Source organism: Falco punctatus (genome assembly GCF_963210335.1).
Source record: "Falco punctatus genome assembly, chromosome: 7".
Lineage (NCBI taxonomy): Eukaryota > Metazoa > Chordata > Aves > Falconiformes > Falconidae > Falco > Falco punctatus.
Window position 1 is genome coordinate 22936 of NC_137587.1, and position 26081 is coordinate 49016.

The 26081-nt window shown below is 43.2% G+C and overlaps 1 protein-coding gene across 1 annotated transcript in view; it reads left to right on the top strand.

The window, feature by feature from the left end:
• The first annotated feature begins 1736 nt into the window (after positions 1-1736).
• Positions 1737-26081, top strand: part of LOC308066889 (heat shock factor protein 5-like) — a 30396-nt gene continuing 6051 nt past the window's right edge. The window contains exons 1-4 of the mRNA XM_080394816.1: positions 1737-1941; positions 4699-5073; positions 8300-8397; positions 21120-21638. Coding sequence (XP_080250942.1) covers positions 1821-1941; positions 4699-5073; positions 8300-8397; positions 21120-21638 — 1113 coding nt within the window. The 5' untranslated portion in view covers positions 1737-1820. The remainder of the gene's footprint in view (positions 1942-4698; positions 5074-8299; positions 8398-21119; positions 21639-26081) is intronic.

Here is a 26081-nt window from a genome sequence, read left to right on the forward strand (position 1 = left end):
ACTCGCAGTGACAAAGGTGCCGCTTTAAGAGTTCTAGTCTTTGTGAATGTAGCTAATCTTCTTTTTTCCTCTCTTTTCTTCACACACACGCACCCCCCCACACCCTCCCTTAGCCAAGTAACATTATGGTACCCAAAACATCCTGTGGCAATTAGTTCCCCGGTTTCCCTGTGATTAAGTACCTGATTTGATTTCTCCTATTTGAAATCCTCCATTAGTCGTGCTTGCCTCCTTTACACTAACTACAACTTTACTACCTATCTTTTTATGCAATAACTGCCCCTCTGAAGATTCCTTCTTCAGCATTTCCTTCCGCTGAAGCTAGTTCTTATCCTCGCTGCTGATTTTCTCTGCCCCATTTTAACTCCACCTGATCTGTTCTGGCGTGGGGATCAGAGCTGCACAGGTCTGGGGTGGGTTTAGGGCAAACGTGACAATTCCCGATTTGTTCCGTGTTCCTCTGCACTCTTTATAAATTTGCTTTTCCTTTTGTGAACTGCCAGTGGTTTTCAAGCCGACACTTTGCAACACCTGCTCTGCCGGCTGCATTCCTCCCGGCGGGGTACGCACCAGCCCGGGGTGCCCCCGGCACATGGAGCAGCTCCCCAGCCCCCGCCGCCCGCACCCACTCCGCCCCCTCCGTCCCCGCCGCCCGCACCCCGCGGCAGCCGCGGCGGCCCGGGCAGGTCCGGCTGCTCAGCAGAACCCGCCCCCGCCCCGCCCCTCCCTGGGATTCGCTGTTGTGTCACGTGGCCCTGCGGCCCCGCCCCCTTTCCCGCGCGCCGTCCCGGGGCGCCGGGCAGCCATGGCGGGGTGCGGGGCCGCGGAGCGTGTGTTCCCCCCTCTGCAGCCGCTTTCCACGGCCCGGCGCCCACCCGCGCCGTGGTTCAAGGAGGTCCAGGCTGCCCCCGGGACGGCTCTGGGCTGGCAGCGGGGCCGCCCCGAGCGGCAGCTTTCAGCCCCGGGCCTCAGCCGCCCGGTCGCTCACAGAAGCTACGGGAGATGCTGGTGGCAGCGGAGCTGAGGGGCCGGCGGGGCGGAGGGGGATGGGGGGGCTGAGGGACTTGGGGAGCTGAATGGACAGGGGGAGCTGAGGGGATGGCGGGGCCGAGGGGGATGGCGGGGCCGAGGGGGATGGCGGGGCCGAGGGGGGGCCGGGCCGAGGGGATGGCGGGGCTGAGGGGGGGCCGGGCTGCGGCCGTGCCGTGCCGGGGGACCGGGGCGCTGCGCGGACCAGCGCCGCGGCGGGGCTGAGGGCCGGGGGCCGCGCGCGGCGGGCAGCGCCTCGCAGGCGGGGCACGTGCCGTTCGGCGCGTGGCGGGGGAAGCGGAGGCCGCGCGGGCGGCGGTTGAGCGCGGCGTTGGTGCCACCTACCGACACGGACGCGTCGCAGCAGCCCGTCCCCGTCAGTGCCGACACCTTCCCCGCCAGACTGTGGCGGCTGGTCGGCAGCCCGCGCTGCCGCTCCGTTCGCTGGGTGCCTCCGGCCAGGGGCTGCTCATCAACCAGCCGCTCTTTGGGTGCGAGCTGCTGGGCGCCGGGCCGGCCGTCGCCGCGCAGCCGGGTGGCGACGGGGCAGCGGCAGCCGCCGGTTTCAGCAGCTTCATCCGGCAGCTCAGTCTCTATGGCTTCCGCAAGGTGGGGATGTTGCCGGGGAGCAGTGTGGTGGGGCCCGGGCCTGGGCCGGGCCCAGAGGGTGGACAAGGCAACGGTGGCAACTGCACCGGGCCCTGCATCACTTCCGCAGCCCCCGCTTTTGCCGCGGCCGCCCCGACCTCCTCGTCCACCTGAAGCGCCTGACGAAAGGCAACAGGGCGAAGATGGCAGCGGGCCTGGCTGTGACCAGCCGCCCACCCAACCGCTTCCAGCGCTTGCTCGGCACGCCGCTGAACGGGCAGCTGCTGCCTCCGCCCTCGACGCTCAGCAATGCCAACAGGCCTGGTGAGTCGGAGTGGGCCATGTGGGGTCTTGGTGGGTTTTTGAGAAGCGCTGGGTGGCATGGGATTTGAAAATCAATGCTCTCCTGAGGGAGAAGGGTTACCTGTCCTTGCCGGTGGCATCTCAGTTCACCTGGTGTAGGGAAGCTGTTGTTGTTTATGCAGGTAGATCTGCTGCCAGTAAGCATGAGTAGCATGGTTCACATGTATTTCAGGCTGCCTGTAGACTACAGTACAGTCTCTGTTGCGTACTACACTAAGAACACCCTTGCTCGATCTCTGGAGCTGGCACAGCTCTACCAGATGCACGTTACTGCTTCTTGCCCGTCAGTAAGGATGCCCATCAGTAGGGATGCTTAATAAGCTGTCATTAAATGTGTGTGAAACAGTGAGTCATGTGAAGTGGTAACTAGAGCATCCTGTTAGTTTTGTGCAAAGGAGACAAGACCTGGTAGTAAGATTTTTGTCAGTTGTCTCCTGAAAAAGAATTCACAAGCTACGTAGTTTTTAAAAGGGATTGAATGAGTAGGTGAGAGCTAATTAGAAAATAATACTGCTGAAAAGCCCTAGAACGTGTTTTCTTTCTTTCTAACCCTCTTTGAGAGGATCTGAGTTTTCCCAAGACAAGTGTGAGCCCTCAGGATTATTCCACAAAATTTGTATTGGCCCTAAAGCTTTGTAGTTGGCGCTGTGTAAGGAAGATGTGAATATCTTGCTTTGCAGTGCTCTTGGGCTGCTGCCAGAAGAGCACTCCGGCTTCCCATTCCCTTGGTGGCATGTTAACTGTCATCTTCCTTGCCGCTGATACAGCAACGTGTTGGTTCAGCGCAGTGATCGGAGAAGACTTTAATAGCCTATTTGTGGCTGGCTCTTGGACCCGGGTGATGCACCCCATGGGTGCAGAGCTGTAAGGCGCGGTGTAGGAGAAGCGGCAGGACTGTGCGACCAGGAGAAGGGGAGAAGCAGTTGAAGGTACTGCTCTCTGCAGCACCGGCTGGCGTTTAGAGCAGAGTAGGGTATCCCCATACTCTTGGTTACTGTGTCAGGGTAGGTATCTAATTCAAGTGGTGTTTTCCATGATGTGTGTGGAACTGCACGTGCAATACCAAGAAGACAAAATGAAGCATCTGAGAAGGAATGGAACTTATTTCAGTAGGGAGGCTAGGAAGCATTTAAATTAATGATTTGATGTTAACCTTGTTAAGGCTAAGGTGAGTCATTGCAGACTTCAGTGACATGTGGTTTGTCTGATGTAATGCAGACCATTGGTAAAGGAAATTATGAGAAAGAGATGACTCTTTCATTTTTTGTCCTCTGTTTTTATGGCTGCAGTTTCAGAGTTTTTGCTCTAGGAGTCTCATTTTCTAGAAAGACAGAACAAGGAAAACATTGGGGTTTCTATGCAGTCAAGTTCTGACAGGCTGACAATGCACTGTGCGCTCTGTACTGACTGTTCAGGGGCACGTCTGTTCCCAGTGTCTTGCAGGGTGTAACGCTCTGTTAAACATTCAGGAGCAATTCCTGGACAGCAACTGGAGGTTGGTAACTTGGCATCCCGTGGTGTCTTGTTTACGTGTTAGAACTAGATAATCTTCATGTCCCTATCCAAAGGTAAAATATAAACAAAAGAATTTTCATACCCCTGCTCCTTCTCTGTTTATAAATGGTGAAAGTACTGAACAGGAAATAAACGGTCCTATACATTAAGTCTTAGCAAATCTTCAGGGTCAGCTGGTATTTATTTAGTGATTCTTAATGATTAAATGTGAACTTGCAGAATAATGTCTGTATGTTAGTGATTTCTTGAATTAGTTTTCATCAGAGGAGTGCAAGAGGTAAATGTGAGGCTATTTTTAAAAAAAGTCCTTTTGAGTGAGAATTGGAAACTACAGGTCTGAGAAAGCCTGGCTTCTAGATAAACCCTATTGACGTGAACCGTCCTGAAACTCGTAATTCTCATGGCTAAATGCAATCCTGCAGGGGAGTCACAAATGCAGTAGTTCTTGCAGAAATCAATGAGCACAGGCGTTTGCGGTGTTACTGTCAGTGTTTCCACAAAGTCACTAAAACAGAAATTGAGCTGTCATGGTATAAAAGCAAATACCATTTCATGAAACAGTAACTGTCTGAGAGAGGAAACTATAAAATAATAGAGAAGAATAAAAGGACTATCTAGGAAATAACAAAATGGCAAAGTCTGGGATATTTTAGTCTGCACTGAACTAGTTGAGCTGACTGCGAAAAAAATTGGCTTTGAAATTTTTTTCTTGACCAAATAAATGACTTGTCATAAAGTACTTGCAAAGTCCTTTGGAGGATTTTGACATTGCCCTTCCCTTAGCTGTTTGTGAGCTGTCAGTAGTGGAGTTTGGTCAAATCTTGCTTTATGATGTCCCTTTTTTAGAATGTATTGTCTGATTTAACACACCGTACTTTCAAAATTGCTTTTGTTTGGTTTAGTAAGTTACTACACATTTTGATTTATAGCACATTTCTAAATATAGGTAACTCGTTACTGCCAGTTTAAGGAGATTGAATGCTACGCAGACACCTCTGTGTTGGCGCTTCGCTCGTGTGCCACACAGCAGTTACTGCATGCTCGGGTCTAAGAGTACAGTCTCCTTTCTGGATTAAGTATGCTGGAGCAAAGGTCGTCTTCCCAAATCATGTTGTAGAGCCTTGGCTCCTCATATTGCCTTTCTTTGCCTGTGAAAACTCCTTTCCTTAACACTTGTTTCGCTTTATTTTGTACCCACTGCAGGACTGCTGACTGTAGGACAGTTTCATCAACTTTACGGTCAAGGTGTTTTCTCTCCTTACTCCTACATGGCAACCTCGTGCCAAGCCCCCAGCACTTTACCAGCACAAAGATTAGATGCGACTCCAGTCCCTTCCACTTGGATCCAGCAGGGACCACTTGGGTTGCTGCCAGGGCAAGGGGCTTCCCCAGCTTTTCCAGATAAAGGGGCTGCCTTTCCTGTACTCCAGACACTTCCAACGGGAGCCACGTACACGCTCCAGCCTGTGGCTTCTCTTCTGCCACTTCAGCAAGGGACTCGAAGTGTTGCCACATCCATTGCAAATTGCAGCAGCTCTGCATCTTCAGTGCCGTACTCACAAGCCTGCTATCCAACAGGTATGAAAAAAAATTTCTGTATTTGCTTTTCAAAAATAGATTTTAAAGTGAGACTTTCAAATATTTTTCTACAATACTCCACCATGTGTATATCTCAAGTGAGAATTAGAAAGTGTCAAGTCTAAAAGGAAGATGGACCTAAAGCAAAAGGAGTTTCTGTTTGGTATTCGTGTCCTTCCTCCAGATTTTGTGTGTCCCCTGGTGATTTTCTGGATAGCCTTTCTGTTGAGGTGAAAGGGCGAGGAGAAGAACATTTGTCCAAAACTAGTCGGTGTGAGGCTAACTTTCATTTTTGTTTTTTTAATTAAGCAAAACTTGGACAATGATATTAAAGCACTGAGACCTTGTTAAGAAGTAGTATCCTAGGCCTTGGTCTCATGTTTTTCCAGGTTAAGGTTTTAAACTCAAAGATCAGTCAAAAGTATTGTGCAGAACAGGGGTCCTCAAACTTTTTAAACAGGGGGCCGGCGTGCGGATTAGATGGCAGGAAGTCATCTGCGCCTGCTTGGTTTCCCCCTCCAACCCCCGGCGGGGGTGGTGGTGGTGTGGGGGTTCTGTAAATACGGGGGGCTGGACTGAGGACCCTGGGGGGCCATATCCGGCCCGTGGGCCGTAGTTTGAGGACTCCTGGTGTAGAATATTTCATTCTGCTCATACTATTTTTGTATCTGAATTTTTTTTCTTGCTTAGCTTCTTTATGTTGTATTTTTTGATGCACTGAAGACTAGAAAGTACAAAAGTCTTGGCTCCTTTCTTTTTTCTAAATTATTTCTGCCACAATTGTCAGTCTCACTTAATCACTCAATTACAAAATAAATCAGTCTCACTTAAGTGTTTTTATTCTTCAGAAGAGGAGTTGAAGCAAATTACTGTTCTTTTCCTTGCCCTTACCTTGAATGGGAAAAATCACATGATAGGGTATTTTCTGGGGAGTGGTGGTGTATTTGTTGTGGGTTTGTGGTGTTTTTTTTAATTTCCCTAAAACTTCTGAAATTCAGAACAGTGACTCTTGCCTTGAACAAACTAAAGCTCAGTTGTTACTCTTTCCTTCTGCCTGCTCCTCCTTTGGAAGCCGCCCCTTCACAAAGACAGCTATCTATCCCTGTTTAGAAATCCTACACAGTGAAATCATTACATCTTTTGTGCATCTCTTCTGAGACCTCTGCTGAGAACATTTCAGACAATAATCACTAGTTTCCGTAACATCATTTTTGTCAAGGAAGGGTTCTGAGGAGCTGGGCATTCCTTGTAGACACACTTAAATGTTTAAGAGACAGGCAACTCCTGCCACGTGCTCCTTATGCAGAGATTACTGTGGTGGCCAGAGTGTGCAGCCTGCCTTACCAGCTGCTAACTATTAAGTCTTCTCCCAGGAGCAGGTGTCCTGAGAATCACAGAATGGTTTGGGTTGGAAGGGACCTTAAAGATCAGCAAGTCCCCACCCGCCTGCCGTGGGCAGGGACATCTTCTATTAGACCAGGTAGCTCCAAGCCTCATCCAGTATACTTGCTTCATTAAGGTGGGAGGTGGTCCCCGCTTTGCGTTTCTATCGGTACAGAGCATAGGCTGAAACTCATCATGATGAATTGTAGTTGTCTCTGTCTCAGCTAAGGCCCCAGCCCTCTCCTGTAGTCAAGGGAAGGAAAGGGGCGTCTCGGGTGCGATTTCACGTAGCTCGGTTTAGTTTGTCTTGGGGTAAGATTACTGGTGTCCTGGAAGTGCCTGTTTTGAAGTACTGCCTGCAGGGGAGCTGAGGGAGACCAGCGTAGATTTAGACATGAATATGGAGATCTCTCTCACTGGATGACGCTCCTTTTGCTTTAAGTTTAAAGGACAACTTGGCTATGTTGCTCAGGTAGAATCTTCTGGGGTGGGAGGTGGGTGTGAGAATGCAGTGAAAACATACCAAATTTTGCAAGGTGTAATCAAAACTAAAATACAAAAACTTAGGGAATCTGAGGCGTTTGAAACCTCCAGTGAATTAATTAGCGTTTCTGAGAGTGTAAGTGACATTTCACTGGAGTATGATCAATCTTTTAATTTTCACTGTCACTCTAGGACTGTCTCAGTGGTTTTACTTCTGTGCCTGTGTATCTCTTAATCTCTCCGCTATCCTTTCTTCTATATATTATAACATACAGAATGCTGAAAGTGTGTTTTTTCAAATGTCCACATGAAAAAGTCTGGTTTCCTTCATCATGAGAGCATAGCAGCAAGATTAGTTTGTTTGGAAAGTGATAGTTAACCTTAAGATACGTATTTAGTAAGTGAGAGAACTAAAGAATGTATGTTCAATCTTATTCTTGACTCTATTCATTTCACTTTTGAAGTCCCATTAAATGGAATCAAAGTAGAACTTTGTCAAAAGATTTCTTTTTGTGTGTATTCAAACTTGTTTGTTAACTTCCGTGACCAAAAGATTTCCCTGGTTTTTCATTATGATTCTTATTGAAAAGTCAGTAACATAAAATATGCTCATCTAAGTCTTTTTTTTCCCCACTAGCCTTAGACCATAATTAGTTTAAGGATTTAGTTCTGGTTACTTTCAACTATCTGCAAAACCTTTGACAGTAGTAGAATCGCGTCAAAGAAATGCGTTGAAGCTTTATTATCCGAGAGTGTCTAATAATGAAAAATCAGTCATGGAGACCATGTGAGAAATATTAGTTATTGGTGCCACCTGACAGTGCAAGTCCAGTCGCGCCTTTTGAATGCATCTGTGCCTGTAGGGTTCATTTACATAAGAAGACCTTTCTGGTGAGTGGTAGTTTAGGAGTAGTCATGATATTCTTCGGAATGATACACTCTTGGTTAAGATAATTCATTTTCTTTGTAAGTCTTAAAATTCACATGGTTACAAGTGTGTATGAACACCTAGGCTCAGCTATGTGAATACGCTTTCTGTGGTGTATTGTGACAAGAAACTCAAGCAGCCAAATCAGAGAGGTGATACTAAGACACAAAAGACTCTGATTATGAAGTTTCTGCATGTATGTATGTGTGTGTGTTACCAATTTTACAATATATATTTTTAATGTATTTATACATATCTTAAATATTTTTAAGATTAAGAAATTGGTCTTAAAATGACTTGGGAGGTAACAATAAATTTCTGGAATTTCGTTTACTGTGTGATTATTGAAATGTTTAATCAAAGTAAGCAATAGAGCTCTGCACACCAGACACAGGTTCTGGCAGTCTGATAGCTGTGTTTGAATTCTTGCAGCCACGCCGCAGAGTTGTTCAGCAGCAGCCCACACAGATCCTCTGGCTGGCTGTGCTGGTCCTACTGCTTCAGCGTGCACCCACGACAGCTTTGTCCAGGTGAGCGTAGCCTACTGAAAGGAGGTGAAAGCGAAGGAGACTGTATGAATGAACTGCAGGTTTATACACTTGTGAAATTAAGGATATAAATTTGAAAATGGATCTGCTTGATAAAGTGAAAGTGATGTGGTTTACAAATACCTATTTCAAAGAACCACTGAATGTTAAACGGGTAGTTTTGTAATTCAGGTTAGGTTTCAGGGTAGCAGCATAGTGGGTGTCCTCATCAGTGGAGTGGTTTTTTGCTTGACTTCACCAGAATCACTTTTAGTTAATGAGCCTGCATTTGTATTTGAAGAATGTTCTTGCCTGGACAAAAAGAGATTCTTTAATATTATGAAAATACTGAGAAGCAGCTCCACTTCTTTGTCTCAGATAGTTTCCTGCAGTCCTGAGTTTGATTTGATGAACGAGAAAAACTAAGGTGACTTTTTGGAATGGGCCCCACCTCGGAGATCTCTTATTAAAGATAACTCCAGTGCTTCCTGTAAAATGCGTTATGTAATTCTAGTGGAAACTGCACCTTATTTGGAGGGCCTGGCTTATCAGATATCAGAAGATCTGAAGTAAAAATGCAAGAGCTTCCTTTTTTATTACAGCATAACGCATATACTTTTTTCCCCTCACAGAGGACAAGCGAAGCAAGTTATGCTTATGCGTGTTGAAAAAGGGTTGACCTACCCAACCTTGATCATCCAGTTTCCTGTCTTGCAAATATCAACCTTTCTCTTTTATTCGTGACTTCTTTTAAAAAATAAGCTTATCCAAGATGGGCAGGTTATGGCCAGGATAACACGTTAGTGTAAGGCTATAAATAGCCAACAGCCAGTCATGCCGTCGATATTGTAGTATTTGTTTTTCGCACAGTGCATCTTTGTCCTCTCACTTTGATTGTGAGCTGCTTTTTTCATCCAGGACATGAGGATCCATCTGAGCGATGGGCAGTCACAATTAAATAGCTTATCTCGGAAGGCCGAGATCCATGGGATAGTAAATCATTCCAAAGGAGTTGTCAAAGGTGGTGTTGTGGCTAGATTGAAGGATAATATACAGTGTCCAAAGGGTCTAGTAAAAATCAGTTGTTTGGAGAAGCAAGTCCATGGGCAGTGTGTGGAGTTAGAAGAGCTTTAGGCCACTTGCTAGTGGTTGCTTTGTTTCCTGGAAACCCCCAGCAAAAAGCTGCCGAGCATCTGGGCAGACTGCGGGAAGGCGATCCTCTGCGTGAGAAGGCCAAAGGTGAGCAGTGCCCTGTATCAGTTCCACCAGGTCAGTAACCGGCTGTCTCTGAGCAGGGTAACACAGCTATCGTACCGCGTGGATCAACGGGACTTCTTGAGATTTCTGAGTCTTCGCGTAGCATAGGTCATTTCTCCTGGAACGTGGTGACAGGCTGTGCAGGTGGTACAGAAGACAGCAGTTTGCCTGCGGTTCTTGCTGAGCTGTGGGGAATAATCAGTTTGCCTTTTGTGTGTTCTGGGGCATATACTTCCCCAGACTTCTGCTGGGGGATGTGGCAAGCTGCAGTATTGAGCATCCTGCCCTGCTGGTGTATTGATCATCCATCAGTAATCACTTGCACAAATCCTCAAAAGTGTTAAAATTCATCAGCCCTGGCTGACTAAGCATTTTTATTGTTCTTCACAAAAAATAGAACTATTGCGTGGTATATTTCCTATCGTTCCACTCAATACCTTCCACCAGTTGCAGGAATTCAGTGCGATGCTGTTGAAGCGTGGTTTGCGGGGCGCTTTAGGCTGTTTGGTCCCGCTGTGTGCTGCTAGGTAGGAGTGGCAAAGCCTATACGAAACTGCTGGACCAGTCCCGAAGACAGCGAACCGTATCGGCACGCTAGTAGTCAGCAAGCTGGTTACCAGCCCCGTTTCTGTTGGATCCAGACGGTGCTTTGTGGTCTCAGAAGGAAAAGCGGGCACTCTTGGACAAGGAAGCCTAAACCTTGTGCTGTTCCTTACTGGGTCTTGCAGAGAGCATCACTTTTAAGTTTAGGAGAGATTTAAGACAGGTGGAGTTTCTGGGTCTTGGAGGCCAGCTGCTGGGCTTGTACAGTACACACCTGAGCTGCTGAAAGTGTTAGGTGACCCTGACTGGAACACGGGCAGACCAGGCCCGTAACTAACTGGTTGGTTGGCTGCAGTTTGCTCTCCAGAAAAAGCTACAGAGAATTACTGCATGGAATGGCAAGGGGACATAGGTGGTTATACCCAGACATGGTGGCTGATGGTGGTGTATCTCACCAGGTTTCTGAAATCGGGGTTTCAGAGGTTTGTATTACACTCTTGTTACCGAAATCTCGGAATGAAGAACTTATCGACACCAATGTGATGTAGATAAGCAGACACTTCTTTATTGACGGCCGGGTGCGTGAGCGAGTCCTCTCGCGATCAACGCACGCCAGGTCCCAAACTCAGATTCCATGTATAGAACTTATTCATACATATTCATTAGTTATTCATGCATAATCATAACATTTCCCGTAAATCATTTACATCCTCTCCTCCTATATCCGATTCCGCGCAGTAAAGCTTAGAAAGGTCTAGAAATGGGTCTAGGGTACGATTTGGGTAGGTGGTATGTGAGTCGGTGGTCGCGATCTCCCCCTGCCGGAATTACCTTCCGGTAAAAGTTCACAGTTTCTTGGCAGGCACCTACAAGCTGTTCCAGTCGACTCTCCCCAGTTCCCATTCATCTCATACTCTGACATTTCAATACACCTCTGCATACAGAAGACTGGTTAAGTACAAAGGAACCTTTCAACCCTAGAGTTATTACCTGAGTTTTCACAATAGTTCCAGGCCCCCCTTCTAGCCTTGGTACAAGACGTACTAAAGATCTCATAGCAGCTTTTACTGTGCAACTATAAGTTTCCTATAAAAATTTTTCTTATTCTTCTATATTTTAATTTATTAAATGATTTTATAAAATCAATTAATCAATCTAATATAATCAATCAATCTTAACTTATTAACAAATCGATAACATTTCCCCCCTTTGAAAGTGTTGAAAATCATTATTTCAATACTTTCACATTATTCATATATCTTTTGTTTAAACATATTTTGGTGATGGATCATATCTTGGTGAAATAGTTGGTACTTCTCTTCATAATCATACGATTCACTGCAATTCTATTGGTAAACTATTTCTTCAGACATGCTTATACTAGCATGCTCATCAAAAGACAACTAGTAACAGAAACAAAGTTTTAATTATAGATTGTATCCAAGAGCTCAAATTCCATCCCAGTTTGTTAAAAATTTTCCCAAGCCAATCTTCTGACATATCCTTTTGAATTGTTTCAGTTTCTTTTTCAATTTTTCCCAATAGGTCTAGATCATGTTCCACATCCTGAGTGACATTTGGAATGTGGATACAACAGTGGTCCAGTTTATCCTTGAGATATCCACATACTCCATGTTCTTTAAGTAGGAGCATATCTAGTGCCATTCTATTTGTAAAGTCATTCTGGAGGTTGCCTGTAATTATATATTCAATACCTTAAACCCCTTTTTGTTAACGTTTATTAATTTTTCCACTTGATCAGCTAACTGATAGAGCCATGCTCTGTTTCTATATGAAGCTGTAGGATTTAAAAGTGATTCAAGTGCCCAACCAGTTTTCACTCCTATAAATGGTTCATTCCAAATATCATCATTTATCTCAAATCTCTTTATTCGTTTAGATTCTAAATTCTCTAAGGATCCTTTAAATGGTGATTTCTTTCAAATTGGACACAATGTTGGCATGCCTAAGGTAATTTGTTTCACCTTACCATCTAATGGTAAATGTGTGGTCCAGGTTCCATGACTTAATGGCCAAACTAAATGTCCTGGACTTCAAATAGTAGTTTTACTACAACTAAACGAAGTTCCTTTCCTAACTATAAAAGTGCTGGTTAAATTGAGAGTGTTCTTAAGACCTCGACAAAAACAACCATATTTTAAAACAGTGGCCTACAGAGGAATTCTTTGGATTACTAAGTCTGCATTACTGCAATCATACACTTTTTCACATTTCCACCATGGCACTGCTTTATTTTCCTTCTCTCCTGATGAAGGTGACCTATCATTGACCCAGGGTAATACTGAAAAAAAAAACTTTTCCATCCCAGGTAAAACACCAAAAAGTTCTTGCTATATACTGAAAATGGGAAAATATGGACATAGACCATATAGAGTCCCATTGTTCTACTAATTGGGTACCTTGGCCAGTTCTGTTACACTTCCATTTCATGATACTTCTGCTCACATTGGTTTTAAGTTGTTCATCATAAGAACATCATCCCACAGTCTTAAATCTCCCTATTTTGGTAAAAACATGATTTAACAATATTTCACAATCCGCCAGACTACCTGGAGTTTTCCACTGTTTTCTAGTGACTTTCACTTGCTCATACCATTGAGTCACTGGCCTCTGTTCACAATAATTGGTTTCATTTTTATGTTCCAGGTTAGTCAAATTCATAGTTAAAATTCCCCATGGAATAGATTCACCTACTGCCCTCAGTATTGGCAAACAAGCAGTGATCTGCGTGACATTTTGTAAATTGGCAAATTCTTTAGTCAATCCTACCAACAAATTTTCCTCAGCCATTTGTTTGGGAATTTCAATCACTTGTTCTGTTTCTATTTGTCTTTTGTTCCTGTCCACCAAGCCAGCCCATGATCCCACCAACATTACCAACCAAAAGAAAATCCAAAAACCAATCATAACCTGATAAAAAAATTAGACATGTTTCAAAGTCAATTTTTAAGTCTCTGGGTCACGATTAGCAATCTTCCACGGAGTAGATGCTTTCTTCACGGTGCTTTCTTCACTCAAGTATAATGTATCCAAGCATCGGATTCTGCAATTTTGATAGCTGTAAAAGTGGTTAGCAGTATCTGGAAAGGTCCTCTCCAGTGCTCCTGCAATGGTTCAGAGGTCCGAGTCTTCACATAGACATAGTCTCCTAGTTGGAAATCATGCACTGAATTTTCCAGGGATAAAGGTATATTTCAAATTACTACACTTCAAATCACAGCCAAAGTTTTCCTTGGAAAAAAAACAAATAGTTATACACATCTTGTTTTCCTTTTACATGTATGTTTAGATTTGGTTCTACAGACTCATATGGTTTTCCATATAATAATTCGTAAGGACTGACTGAGGTTCCACTCTTTGGCTGTACCCTGATTCATAATAATGCCAATGGAAGTGCCTGAGGCCACTTTAGACTGGTTTCTTGACAAATTTTACTTATTTGTCGTTTCAAAGTTTGATTCATCCTCTCCACTTTTCCACTAAATTGTGGTCTCCAAGACGCATGCAAATCCCAATTAATACCCAATGCTTTGCTAACACTTTGGACTACTTCAGCAACAAAGTGTGGACCTCTGTCAGAGGAAATTCCAATAGGAACTCCAAATCTCGGAATTATTTCTTGTAATAACCACTTCACCTCTTTTTGCTTGTGTGGTGCGACAGGGAAGGGCTTCTGGCCATCCTGTAAAAGTATCAACCCCTACCAGGATGTACCGGTACCCATTTTGTCTAGGTAGCTCTGAAAAATCTACTTGCCAATAATCTCCAGGTTCTGTACCAGATTTCAGTCTACCCATTTGAACCTTTTTCTTAATCACTGGATTATTTTTCAAACATACTTCACACTTTGAGTTACCATTTTAGCTATTCCCAACATCTTAACTGATATTATTTGTTTTCGTAAAGATGTTACTAAGGCTTCTGCTCCCCAGTGACATTCTTGATGTCTTGTTTGAATTATCTCTCTCATCCCAAGAGGTGGAATTACTACTTGTCCATTAGGAGTTATCCACCATCCAGCTAAGTTTTTCTTAGCACTTAATAACTGACCCAATTTGTCATCTTCCTCTGAATATCTCAGTTTTTCCCTAGGAAGGGTTACTGTTTTAGAAGGAATTATTGCCATTTGCAATGCTTGTTTCTTTGCTACCTTTTTTTCTTTTTTTTTTTCTTTTTTTCTGTTCTATCAGCTAAATTATTCCCAGCTATTATTTTTGTATTCCCAATCTGGTGTGCCTTACAGTGCATGATTGCTACTTGATCTGGCTTTTGAACTGCTTGCAATAATCGTAAAATTTCTGTTTGATGTTTAATGTTTGATCCCTGAGAGGACAATAACCCCCTCTCTTTCCACAAAGCTCCATGGACATGCACTACCCCAAAGGCATATTTTGAATCAGTCCAGATATTTACTCTCTTGTCTTTGCTTAGTTCTAAGGCTCGAATTAAAGCGATGAGTTCTGCCTTTTGGGCTGATGTGGTACTCGCCGATGCTCCTGCTTCTATAACTGTAGTCTCTGTTGTTACCGCATATCCGGCGTATCGGACTTCTTGTTCCATAAAGCTGCTTCCATCAGTATACAATTCCCAGTCTGGTCGCTCCAATGTCACATCCTTCAGATCTTCACGACTGGAATAAACGTACTTGATGGTGGCCAAGCAATCATGTTCCAGTCGTCCTTCTTCCTGTATGGAACTTAAAAACACTGCAGGATTTACCAGGTTAGTTGTCTTTAGAATCACATCTTCTTGTTCAGTCAATACCACCTGGTATTTCATCATTCAGCTGGGAGACAGCCAATGTCCCCCCTTCTGTTCTAAAACAGTTATCACCATGTGTGGGACATAGACTGTTATTGTTCTTCCCAAAGTCAATTTCCGAGCTTCTTGTATGAGCATCACTGTTGCTGTCACTGCTCGAAGGCAGTTTGGCCACCCTCTACTCACTGTGTCCAGTTGTTTAGAGAAATATCTGACTGGTCGTTTCCAGCTTCCTATCCTCTGGGTTAACACGCCCAGTGCAAGGTGTTGTCTTTCATGTACAAACGGCTGGAAATCTTCGGTTAGATCTGGCAGTCCCAAGGCAGGTGCAGACATTAAGGCACGTTTCAACTCTACAAAAGCCTTTTGTTGTTGTGGGCCCCATATAAAGAGAGAGTTCTTCTGGGCCTCGTACAGCGGTTTAGGTATTAGCCCATAGTTCATGATCCAAAGGCAACAACACCGAGTCATTCCCAAAAACGCTCTGAGTTCATGAATATTTCTCGGCTCAGGTATACCACAAATAGCTTCTGTGCGATCTTTTCCTAATTGTCGTTGTCCTTTTGAAATCTCAAAGCCGAGATATATCACAGTCTGGCAGGCTATCTGGGCTTTCTTCCTGGATACCTTATACCCATTTAGTCCCAGGAAATTCAAAAGGTCAATAGTCACCTGTATACAAATAAATCTTTCTTCTGTAGCAATCAATATATCATCCACATATTGTAAAAATAAATGCCCAGGTCTTGGTTTGTCCTGTTTCCGGATTTCAAATTCCTTAGCTAAATGATTTCCAAAAATAGTTGGACTGTTTTTAAATCCTTGGGGTAATCTAGTCCATGTCAGCTGCATCTTTTGATTTGAGGATTTTCCCATTCAAAAGCAAACAGTTTTCTGCTTTCCTTTTCCAAAGGTATACGAAAGAAAGCATCTTTTAATTCAAGCACTGTAAACCACTGATAAGTCTCCCTTAACGCTGTTAACAGTGTATAAGGGTTTGCTACTACAGGATAAATATCCTTAACTATTTGATATACTGCTCTCAAGTCTTGTACCAGCCTATATTCACCCGAGGGTTTTCTGGCTGGTAAAATGGGAGTATTATACTCAGATTCACATTCTTCCAAAATTTTATACTCCAAAAATTTATCAATCAATTTCTTCAATTCCTGTCTCACTTCTGATTTGATTAGATATTGTTTAATTCTCACTGTTCCTGCACCTTCCTTCAAATCTATTTTAACTGGTTCTGCTAGTTTCGATTTACCAGGAATATTTGTTTCCCATACAGTAGGGATCACTGCCAAATCCACCTCCGGTGGAATTTCTTGTTCCTTTACCTTTTTTTGTATCATCAGGATTTCTCCCGTTTTTGACTCAGGTATTTTCAAGAAAAGTTCTCCTTTGTCAAAAACAATCTGTGCATTTAATTTGGATAACAAGTCTCTTCCTAAGAAGGGTATCAGACATTCTGGTACACACAAAAATTCATGTGTAATTATCTTATTTCCAAATTTCAAATCCAGGGGTTGCAGGAATGGCCTGTTTTTGTTCCAGTTTTTCCTTTACAGGTATTTAATAAAAAAAATGTCGCTCCTGTATCCACTCCCAACCTCACAATTTAAACAACATTTTTTTTACACTTTCTTATTATCAGAAGTTATAGCCATTACCAAATTATCTCTAATAGTTAGCTTACATTCATCCTGCCAATCCTTTCTTTGTCTTAAGTAAAAAAACAAATCCACATTTGGCATTTTATTCCATTTCCCTTCTCTTTTACAATACAGCATTAACTGCAGAATAGTGTTATAATTCAGTGTCCCATTCGTGGGCCACTTTTCCTGATCATCCAATATATACAAAGGTCACCAATTATTACAATACTCAAATTATTACAATACTCAATCACCTGGCTCTTTTGCAGATCATCCTGTAAATTTCCCCAATGTGCCAATAAACATCCCAAGAAAGAATTTTTCGGGATTTTGTCATTTACAGCAAGATTACCCATGCTTTTACTTTTAAACGACCGAGTTAACTTAGTTGCCATGGTGTAATTACTCACAGTACAATACACAATTATTCAACTCTGTCACTCCGATCCGCGGATCCACACTCCACACTTGCTTTCGTTCTCAATTATACGTCTCACCCTTACAGCCACACTCACACTTTCCCACAGCTACTTTAAACAAACATATAACACAATATTATACCTCTTAATTTTCTTCTTAATACACAGACTCACAAAACAACAAAAAGCACTAAAACTTCTAACTTCTTGTTAGAGGCACTACCTTAGAGAACACTATAGCATATAGTTTCTCTTGTCTACACTTTTGTCCAACCCTGCAATAGCTTTCGCTTATGTCTTACGGGCAGACTCCTAGTCCTACCCTGCGCAGGTCTTTCACTGCGTCTGACAGGCAGACTTACTCAGTGGCACTCCAACCCACTGGTGGGACTCCATCCCACTCTTTCCCATACACTTATTATAGTGGGACTCCTGCCCACTTCCTCTAGTGCACTTACTTACTACAATTAAAAAGAAGAAGTGTCTTACCCAAAAAAAAATCCAAGGAATGTCGCGAAGAGCCTTACGGATCGGGGATCGATGGGTGTCCCCGAGAAATCCTCGGTGCCGGCTGGAACCGATCAGGTCCCCGACTCCTCCGGTCTCCTTCAGCGAGGTCCCATCTGGGTCGCCAAAACTGTTAGCGAAATCTCGGAATGAAGAACTTATCGACACCAATGTGATGTAGATAAGCAGACACTTCTTTATTGACGGCCGGGTGCGTGAGCGAGTCCTCTCACGATCAACGCACACCAGGTCCCAAACTCAGATTCCATATATAGAACTTATTCATACATATTCATTAGTTATTCATGCATAATCATAACATTTCCCGTAAATCATTTACATCCTCTCCTCCTATATCCGATTCTGCGCAGTAAAGCTTAGAAAGGTCTAGAAATGGGTCTAGGGTACGATTTGGGTAGGTGGTATATGAGTCGGTGGTCGCGATCTCCCCTGCCGGAATTACCTTCCGGTAAAAGTTCACAGTTTCTTGGCAGGCACCTACAAGCTGTTCCAGTCGACTCTCCCCAGTTCCCATTCATCTCATACTCTGACATTTCAATACACCTCTGCATACAGAAGACTGGTTAAGTACAAAGGAACCTTTCAACCCTAGAGTTATTACCTGAGTTTTCACAATAGTTCCAGGCCCCCCTTCTAGCCTTGGTACAAGACGTACTAAAGATCTCATAGCAGCTTTTACTGTGCAACTATAAGTTTCCTATAAAAATTTTTCTTATTCTTCTATATTTTAATTTATTAAATGATTTTATAAAATCAATTAATCAATCTAATATAATCAATCAATCTTAACTTATTAACAAATCGATAACACTCTCATCACGGTTGGTTACAAAACAGGGAGCTCAGGTACAACTTCTTACCCATTTTTCATTTGAGTTCTCTTAAGTGGGGTTTGGATTAGTGTGATGAATCAGTATCCTTCGGTAGGAATGAGTCTTTTGAGAGACCTCCTGCTATCTTCTGCAACAGCAGTGCTGGCAGCTCACAACCATTAGCTCAATACTTCCCCGCTGCTTTATCATAGATGTGAACCGAGGCTACATATTGGATTTCAGCGATTTTTTTCATTTTTTTTTTCCTGCCCCCACCTCGTTTTGTTTTTTTTTTTAATGGCAGCCCTGCTGTTTGATTATTGCTATTACCATGGTTATTAAGCTGTCGGTATTTCCTTGTGGAACTGAAGCGAGAGGTAACGGGAAGAAATAAACATGCAAGAAAAAAGAAGAACTTTCTGACCTTAAAAGCAGTCCTAAGTAGTTTGCTTTTATTTGTAATAAGGAATGATAATCAGCCATGTTATTTCAAAAAGAAATCAAGTCTGAACTAATTCCGATTGCCCAAGCACTCAAGCCAGATTTGTGTAGTCCTAGCGGTCCCTGAAAAGGTGTGGTTGTGCTTTAATTCCTGCACACACTATGCTAATCTTGTAAGTGAAATGCCCATCTTCTCTTTCACCACTTCTGCTAAGTCAGACCATTTTTCCTCTTGAGCTTGAATGACCAGCAAGCTATTAGTCTTTCAGGCCCTGACTTCTCAATCTTTTATCGGTTTTCCTTGTTTTCGTTGCTGCCTGCCCCCATCCTTCTCCAGGTGAACTAAAAGGATTTAAATTGTACCTTTGCGTGGCCCCTTTCTCCTGTTGGAAATACACACGAGATCCTGTAGTGCATCCAAGAGGACAATATGTGCTGTAACAGCTTCAAGCTGAGGTCCCCTAAGAAGAGGCAGAAAAAGATTCAGTATGGGTGGGTTGGTTCATTGGTTTTTGGCAGGGATGATCTTATTCCTGGACGGTTTGGTAACCCAGATCTTACTTAGAATCCTGACTACTTATGGCACTAAACAAGCAATGCAACAGAAATGAAACACCTTATTAACATTTTAAAAAAATAGAACTGAAAAAAAAATCAAATGAGAGTAATAATGTTTGAACCTATCTCATAAAAACATAAAGGTGGCTTAGCCTTTAATGAAAAGATTTTGCTTAACAACCTAAATTCCTCAAATTCCAGGTTTTATTTTCCCCTCTGTTTCCCCCCACCCTCCACAGTTTGTGGCTATCTGCAAACTGGCACATCTACACGAATCCACACTAGGACTTGCCTTCACACACCCAGGAGACAGGATCTTATCTCTTTGTGGTATCTCCATCAGGGAGAGACCAAGTCCTTCACTGGCATTTGATCTGATACGGCTTTCCTAGTAGGTGATCCTGTAGCTTCCTGTTCTCTAATTTACTCGTCTCTGGAAGTAGCTTTTCATTAACCATGAGCTCAGCTAAAAGGTCTAAGGATAGTCAGGCACTAAGGACTACTCCTTCATACTGGATCCCTTCCAAAAGAAGGCTGTATTTTAAATAGACCTGAGTTTCTGTTCAACATCATTGTATGACTTGTATTTGTCAGAAGAAATGACCCTTCTAGTGTCCTTTGACTGAGTCACCTCCAGAAGAAGTAGCAGTACAGACACTGGCTGTTAAAATGTCATCTATCATTTCACTTGGGTAGGACTTGCTGCTTTGGAAAAACTCTTTCATTGTCTTCATTCTGTTTTAAAGGTTACTCGATATATATGAATGCTACTAAAAAAATCATCACTGGATTGCTGATTGTGTCCTGTCGTCCTGTGATGTCATTACAGTGAAAAATTTTAGTAGTGTTCAGACCTGATCTGTGATGGCAAAGGCAGAGTCTCTGTAGGTTCTACAAGGAGTGTTTCTGACCTGAAATTCTGTCGGGTTTTTATGCAGATCGATGCAGACTTTGAGTTGTGCCTTTGTGGGACACTGTCATGACCGGAGAGTCCAGATGTGAGGCTGTGACAGGCAGGGCAGTTTTGCAGTATTTCCTTTCACCGGTATTTGAACTCCCACTCATCCTGGGACTGGGGCATCCCTGGGGGGCACCCCTTGTGTAGATGTGCCTATGGACAATCACTTGAGGAGGAAAATGGTATTATTGGTTAAGAAGCGGTGAGTTCCTCAAGTTGTGTTGTCCATATGCACATTTACAGCATATGGACCTTTTTCTTTTGCTTAAAAATGTTGCGGTTTATACTGATTTTTTTATATAACAGCAACAGGAATGCTTGAGTTTTAGAAGGAACTGAAGGCAGGTGGATTTTCTCTCTCATTTTCTATTACGTATGTGGCACGTGAAGAGGGTGGTTCTAGTGTACCCCCACAGGTCCTACTAAGATCAGAAGTCTCTGATTTGAGTGCTTGGGTATATTTAACACCTGTGGTGCAAAGGGTGTGCAGACAATGCATCTGCAGGCATACACCAGCTCCTAGTAAGTAACCTTCTCTCCAGGATAGACCATGAATAGAAGAAAGGAAACGTGCCAAGAGTAAGGTGGTTAATGAAAACCAAGACAAAGCAGTAGCTTTTTTCTTTTTTCTTCTGGTTAAACTTGCTATTTTAACTGAGAATAACGGACAATCTTTCAAGCTTTTGGATAAATGGATAAACAGAATCAATACACATCCTGTCACGGTAATTTTTTGATACAAAAGTTCACTGCATTTTGTTTTTTCCAGAATCCTCCAATGCAGTCATCTTACGAAGCTGAACTGATGCCGTCTGACCGGCTATGTAATATATCTGAAGAAAACAGGAAGGCAGAAGTCAGTCTTGAAGCCACGTTTCAGGTTGCCGCTGAGGTGCGTTCATCATGCAAAGCTGAAAAGGTGGGAGTGGCACCTGCAGAGAGCCAGTATTCGATCCTGGAGTTTAATGGAAATCAGGCACTGCCTGTTAATAGTTACACACCTTCTTCAACTGAGGAAAGCCAGCTGGAATGTCTCACTCCTGTAACTTCAGACACATCATTTCTGGTGGAAGCAGATGGAGCACTGGGTTTGTCTCCGTTACAGCCTTCTGACATTCTTTGTGCTGCCGATACCACTCTGTCTATAGAAACTGCTGCTGCTGCTAAAATACTACAAGAACTTCTGACCACACAGGAAGCAGATGAAAAACAGAGCAAAGAACCAAATCACCGCCCAGCTGAGTTCTCCCTCATGTTTTTTGAGGAAGAATTGTTCAGTCCAGAGCAGGTAAGGGGTAAGGAGAGGTAAACCAACATCTTTCTTGAGGTAACTATATTTGATAGTAATGCTAGGGTCTGGACCGATAGCTTTTCAATATTCTTGCCTGCTTAAGAGCTGAAGGCTTCTTTAATTAAGCTTTTAATGGACAGTGAAGGGTTTGCTTGGTAAAGCAAGATATAAAAAAGAAGACGAAATGAAAAAGTATCCCATGTTTCCCATGTTAATGAGCATGACATGTGTCAGCCTGTTGGCCAAGTTAGGGTGCTCATTTGCATGGGAAACATGCGTAGTGCAGGTGTATTCGTGGTGATGAAGTGGATGCTTTTTTAGGTTGTAACATACCATCTTTAATCTCCAACAAAGAAGAGTATTTTGAGAATTGCCGCTGGAGGCAGATTTTTGCTTAAATTTAGATAAACGGTTAGATTGTTTCTGATAAATAGTTGTTAAGTTCTGTTTTCTGTGGAAAGTATAGTTTATTGACATTTGACTGGTATAAAGCATCTTCATTGGTTTATACTTCGTGGTGTACAACAAGTTGTAATTGTACTTCGGTCTACCTGTACCTGGTCTGACCGGTATGTAAAATTGTAAGTCTCATGAGGGGTGAGGGGCATTCTAGATGTTACTCTGTTAAGGCAGCAAATGCATGCTCTGCTTTTTTTGTTTTGTTTTGTTTTGAAAACAAGGTAAGCTCAGGAGATTGTTTCTGCTGCATGAGACCTACCTTGCATGTAGGCACTCAATCTCATTTCTGTGTGTGCATTGAAGCTACTGTTTTATTGTTCTGTCGGTAGCTTGACGCCTTCACTGAAGTTTCTAGATTGGGAATCATCAGCTGGCGCAAACCTCCCATTGTTGCTTTCAGCGTTATAAAGATTAGTCCTCTTCCTCTTGGGTATCTTTCTAGAAAGGGATGTGTATTCTGATCAAGCCTCTGCATAGCTCAAGCCTAGACTAGACTGTTCTGCTCCGTACTGTGTAGGGAAGAGCACATCCCTGTGCTAGTGCATAGAGTTGGCAGTACTCCTTAATTGGTGCCCACTCATTATATTAAGTGTTGACCGCATTTTAAATGTTGTCAGTTTTGAGAATTTTTGAACTGCATTTTTAGAATGATAGGTTGTCCCTTGTTGAAGGCCTTTGGAGTCCGTGACCCAAACTTCCTTGTCAAGAACTGGGGGAATTAAGCACACGAACCACGTAGTTGTTTGGGAGGGAGGTTTTGTATATTTGTGAGAATCCTGGTTAAATAACTGGCCTCATTTTTTGAGCAATTGAAAAGCTATTCAGGGAATGTTCAGCGTTTTGTTTGACAGATTCCCTGTTTCTGTTAGAACTACTCTTCAACTAGTCTCCTCCTCCCAAACTCGGGAGAGGGAAGGTTAACTTAGCAACCTGCTTGTCCAGAGTCATGGCAGGTGCAGAACTCTCCAGAGGAGGCTTCTGTGCCTGTACTCCTCACATCAGGCTCCAGCACAGTTTTCTTCCTCATCCCTGAATCTGGAAGCACTCAGGCTTTCAGTGCCTGTTGGTACCATGTGTTTTAGAGCAAGCTTATGACAGAATAGTGGACGTGCACAGAAGACCGCTCTATTCCTCTCTATACAAGCAGAGGGGGAGCAAATTCCTCCACCGTTCATACAAGAGCATCAGAACAGGTCTGCTGGGTCAGATCAAAGGTTTGTCTTGCCCAGCGTCAAGTCTCAAAACAACAGCTGTAACCTGATGTGTAGGGAAGAGCAAGAACAAGGAGCGCAAACAGAGCAGGGCATTCCTGCTTACACATTCCAGCTACTTTCAGCCCGAGGACTTGCCATGATACTGTGTACTTCATCTTGGGTTTCTGCTCTGTGGACTGAAGTCAGCCCTTGAAACTGTCGGTTTTAGCATATGGGACCTTTTGACCAAGCTGGTACTGTTCTGTTTTCTGTTCCGTTCACAGTATTTCCCAGCATTTAATTACTTTTGTGACCAGCACTGAGCCTTGAACTGTCTTCCTCATAGAAGTAACAGTTTAGTAGAAACCTGCTTTATTCTGCTTTCCCGATTTCCTAAAAGACAGCAAATTAAAGAGCAGCTCTTTACACGAAAAGAGTTAGTACATTCAACAGTTGAGATCCAGCGTTGTCCTCTCAGCCTCAGTCAATTTCTGTCCTAGACTTTTAGAGGCTTTGGCCTTCAATGGGCATCTCTTATTCCACTCCTACTCCTAAGAAATGTTTTATTTTCTTCTTAAAGTGGAAATAGAACATTTCTGTAATGCTTGATCAAGAGGAATTTGCCTCCGATTTCGTTCAGTCTCCTTGGCAGCATACCTATGTGAAGGCTGAAACGCTTGCTTTCTTTGGGGAAGGTTAATCCAGCAAACCCCATTCATGCGAGTTGCTAATTTTAGTGCCTCAGCTTCCCATCATGGTTCCAGCTGGGTATAGGTATAGTCCAGTCAGTGTCTTGTAAGTCGTGTAAGTAGTGAGATGCAGCAGTTTTGGCGTTTTTCAGTAACTGAAGTGAAAACTTTCACGTCTGTCAGCTTTGGTAGCTTTGCTTGATTCTCTGCCAAACAATGCTTCGGACTCTGAAGTTGCAGAAGTATTAGACCTGAGTGGAGGGTCTGTCCACAGGTGCGGTGAATCCATGGTCAGAAACATGCTCGCTTAAAAGACCAAACAATAAAAAAAAGGGATAGCTTGGGAACCAGACTTGTGTGGGCTAGGCTGATGCTGTTAGGATGAAAATGGTATTATTACCTATTACATTAGATTACTGAAGAGTTGGTGTGTAAGATTCTATAAACACAGTGATAAAAAGAAATCTGAAAGGGGTGCTGTGCAGTATGACTGCTCTTCAGTTTCCACACACGCAGCTGTGAGGGTTAAAATTGGACACAGCATTGGAAGTACAGGTTCACCAGTGAGGGGGAATGACATTTCCTCAGTTTGCTGGCCACGCTCGTCCCGGTGTAGCCCAAGGTGTCGTTAGCCTTACTGGGCACTGCAGCATCCCCAGGTCCTTTGCAGAACTGCTAGTTAGAGTGTCTAGACTACTTTCACCACGTAGGCTAGTAACAGTTTCTTAATAATGGTGATCCCAATATGCATGTTATTTGTTTTTTCTTTATCAAACACTGCAATTTGGTTTCTACATCCCCTGCCTGGTATTGCTTTTCATTATTCTCTTCTTTTTAAATAATGAAGTTTGCAGAATTGTTTCTAGAGCAGTTGTCCGGTGGAATATCCAGTTTAGAATGCTTACCTGAGAAATCTTCCCTTCTCTCACTACTTGATGAAGGCTGCTCACTAATTTTTCTAGAACTTGCTATTATGTAAATGTCACCAGGAATAGAGAAGTCATCATCACTCGTGAGACTTGGATTCTAGCTGGTGAAGGTAGTGACCTACAGCCTGCCTTCCTTCTTTGTTTTTGTGCCTGGGAAGGGGTTGTGGTTCAGACATCAGACAAAAGGCACTGCTAGCCACGTGTTTTTCACGTGGCCTTGTTAACAGTACTAAAGCAATACATCCAGACAGCACATTTCAAAGAGGAAAAAAAGAGTCAAATGGGTATCCAGCAAGTGCAGGAGGTGTGGGGGAGGGAACTAGTTCTCCCTGGAGTACTCCATTACTGTATTTGCACAGGCCTTTTTGAATGTTATTATACAACTTTGTCAAGCAATGTATGTGTGTTTCTATTGATACGTATACACATAGCCTGTTATATACTCAACATTGAGTAATGACAGACTCAAGGTGGTGAGCGTGATTTTTGGAAAGACTATCTTATTACCAAGTGTGACCTCTTGTCTTCTGTAAACTCACACATAATGGTTTTCAAAAGCTTTTTTTCCCCTTAATAGAAGGAAACATTGCAGGCTCTGAGCAGTCATTCATCTTTAGGTTATTGATGGATAAGATATTTGCAGAAGAGATGACTATTCTAGAACAGGTGATACTGTGAAAATTTTTCTGTCTAAAGGTAGATTCCAGGTGCTTAACTTTGGGCCTGTACTGCCTCAGTGAAATAGAAACAGAACTTGGTTGTTCGGGCCTTTTTTTTTTTTTAAGCTACAGGTTTTTGCCACATGATCATGGAAATGTACCAGTTTGCCAAATGGTTGCCTGCAAAATACATGTAGAGCAGCAGCAGAGGGCTCTAAAAAGCAAGCAACACGTTATAACTTAATGTCTTAATGACTGGATGGGGTGGGGTGAGATTCCCAACCAGAAATGTGTGGTTCACATGTAGTTCTGCATCACACAGCTCTGTCAAGTTGTTTGAGCTAGATCTGTCATTATTATTACACGTGCTGGTAAGAATGAGTGCACCTGTATTTCTTGTAGCTAGTTTAATAACTGAGGGAAAAGTTCAGACTGTGGGGACATGTACCCTAACTTTGTGTATTCTAGTTTTCTGATCTCATATTTTGCTTAATAAGATGTTTTGTAAGAG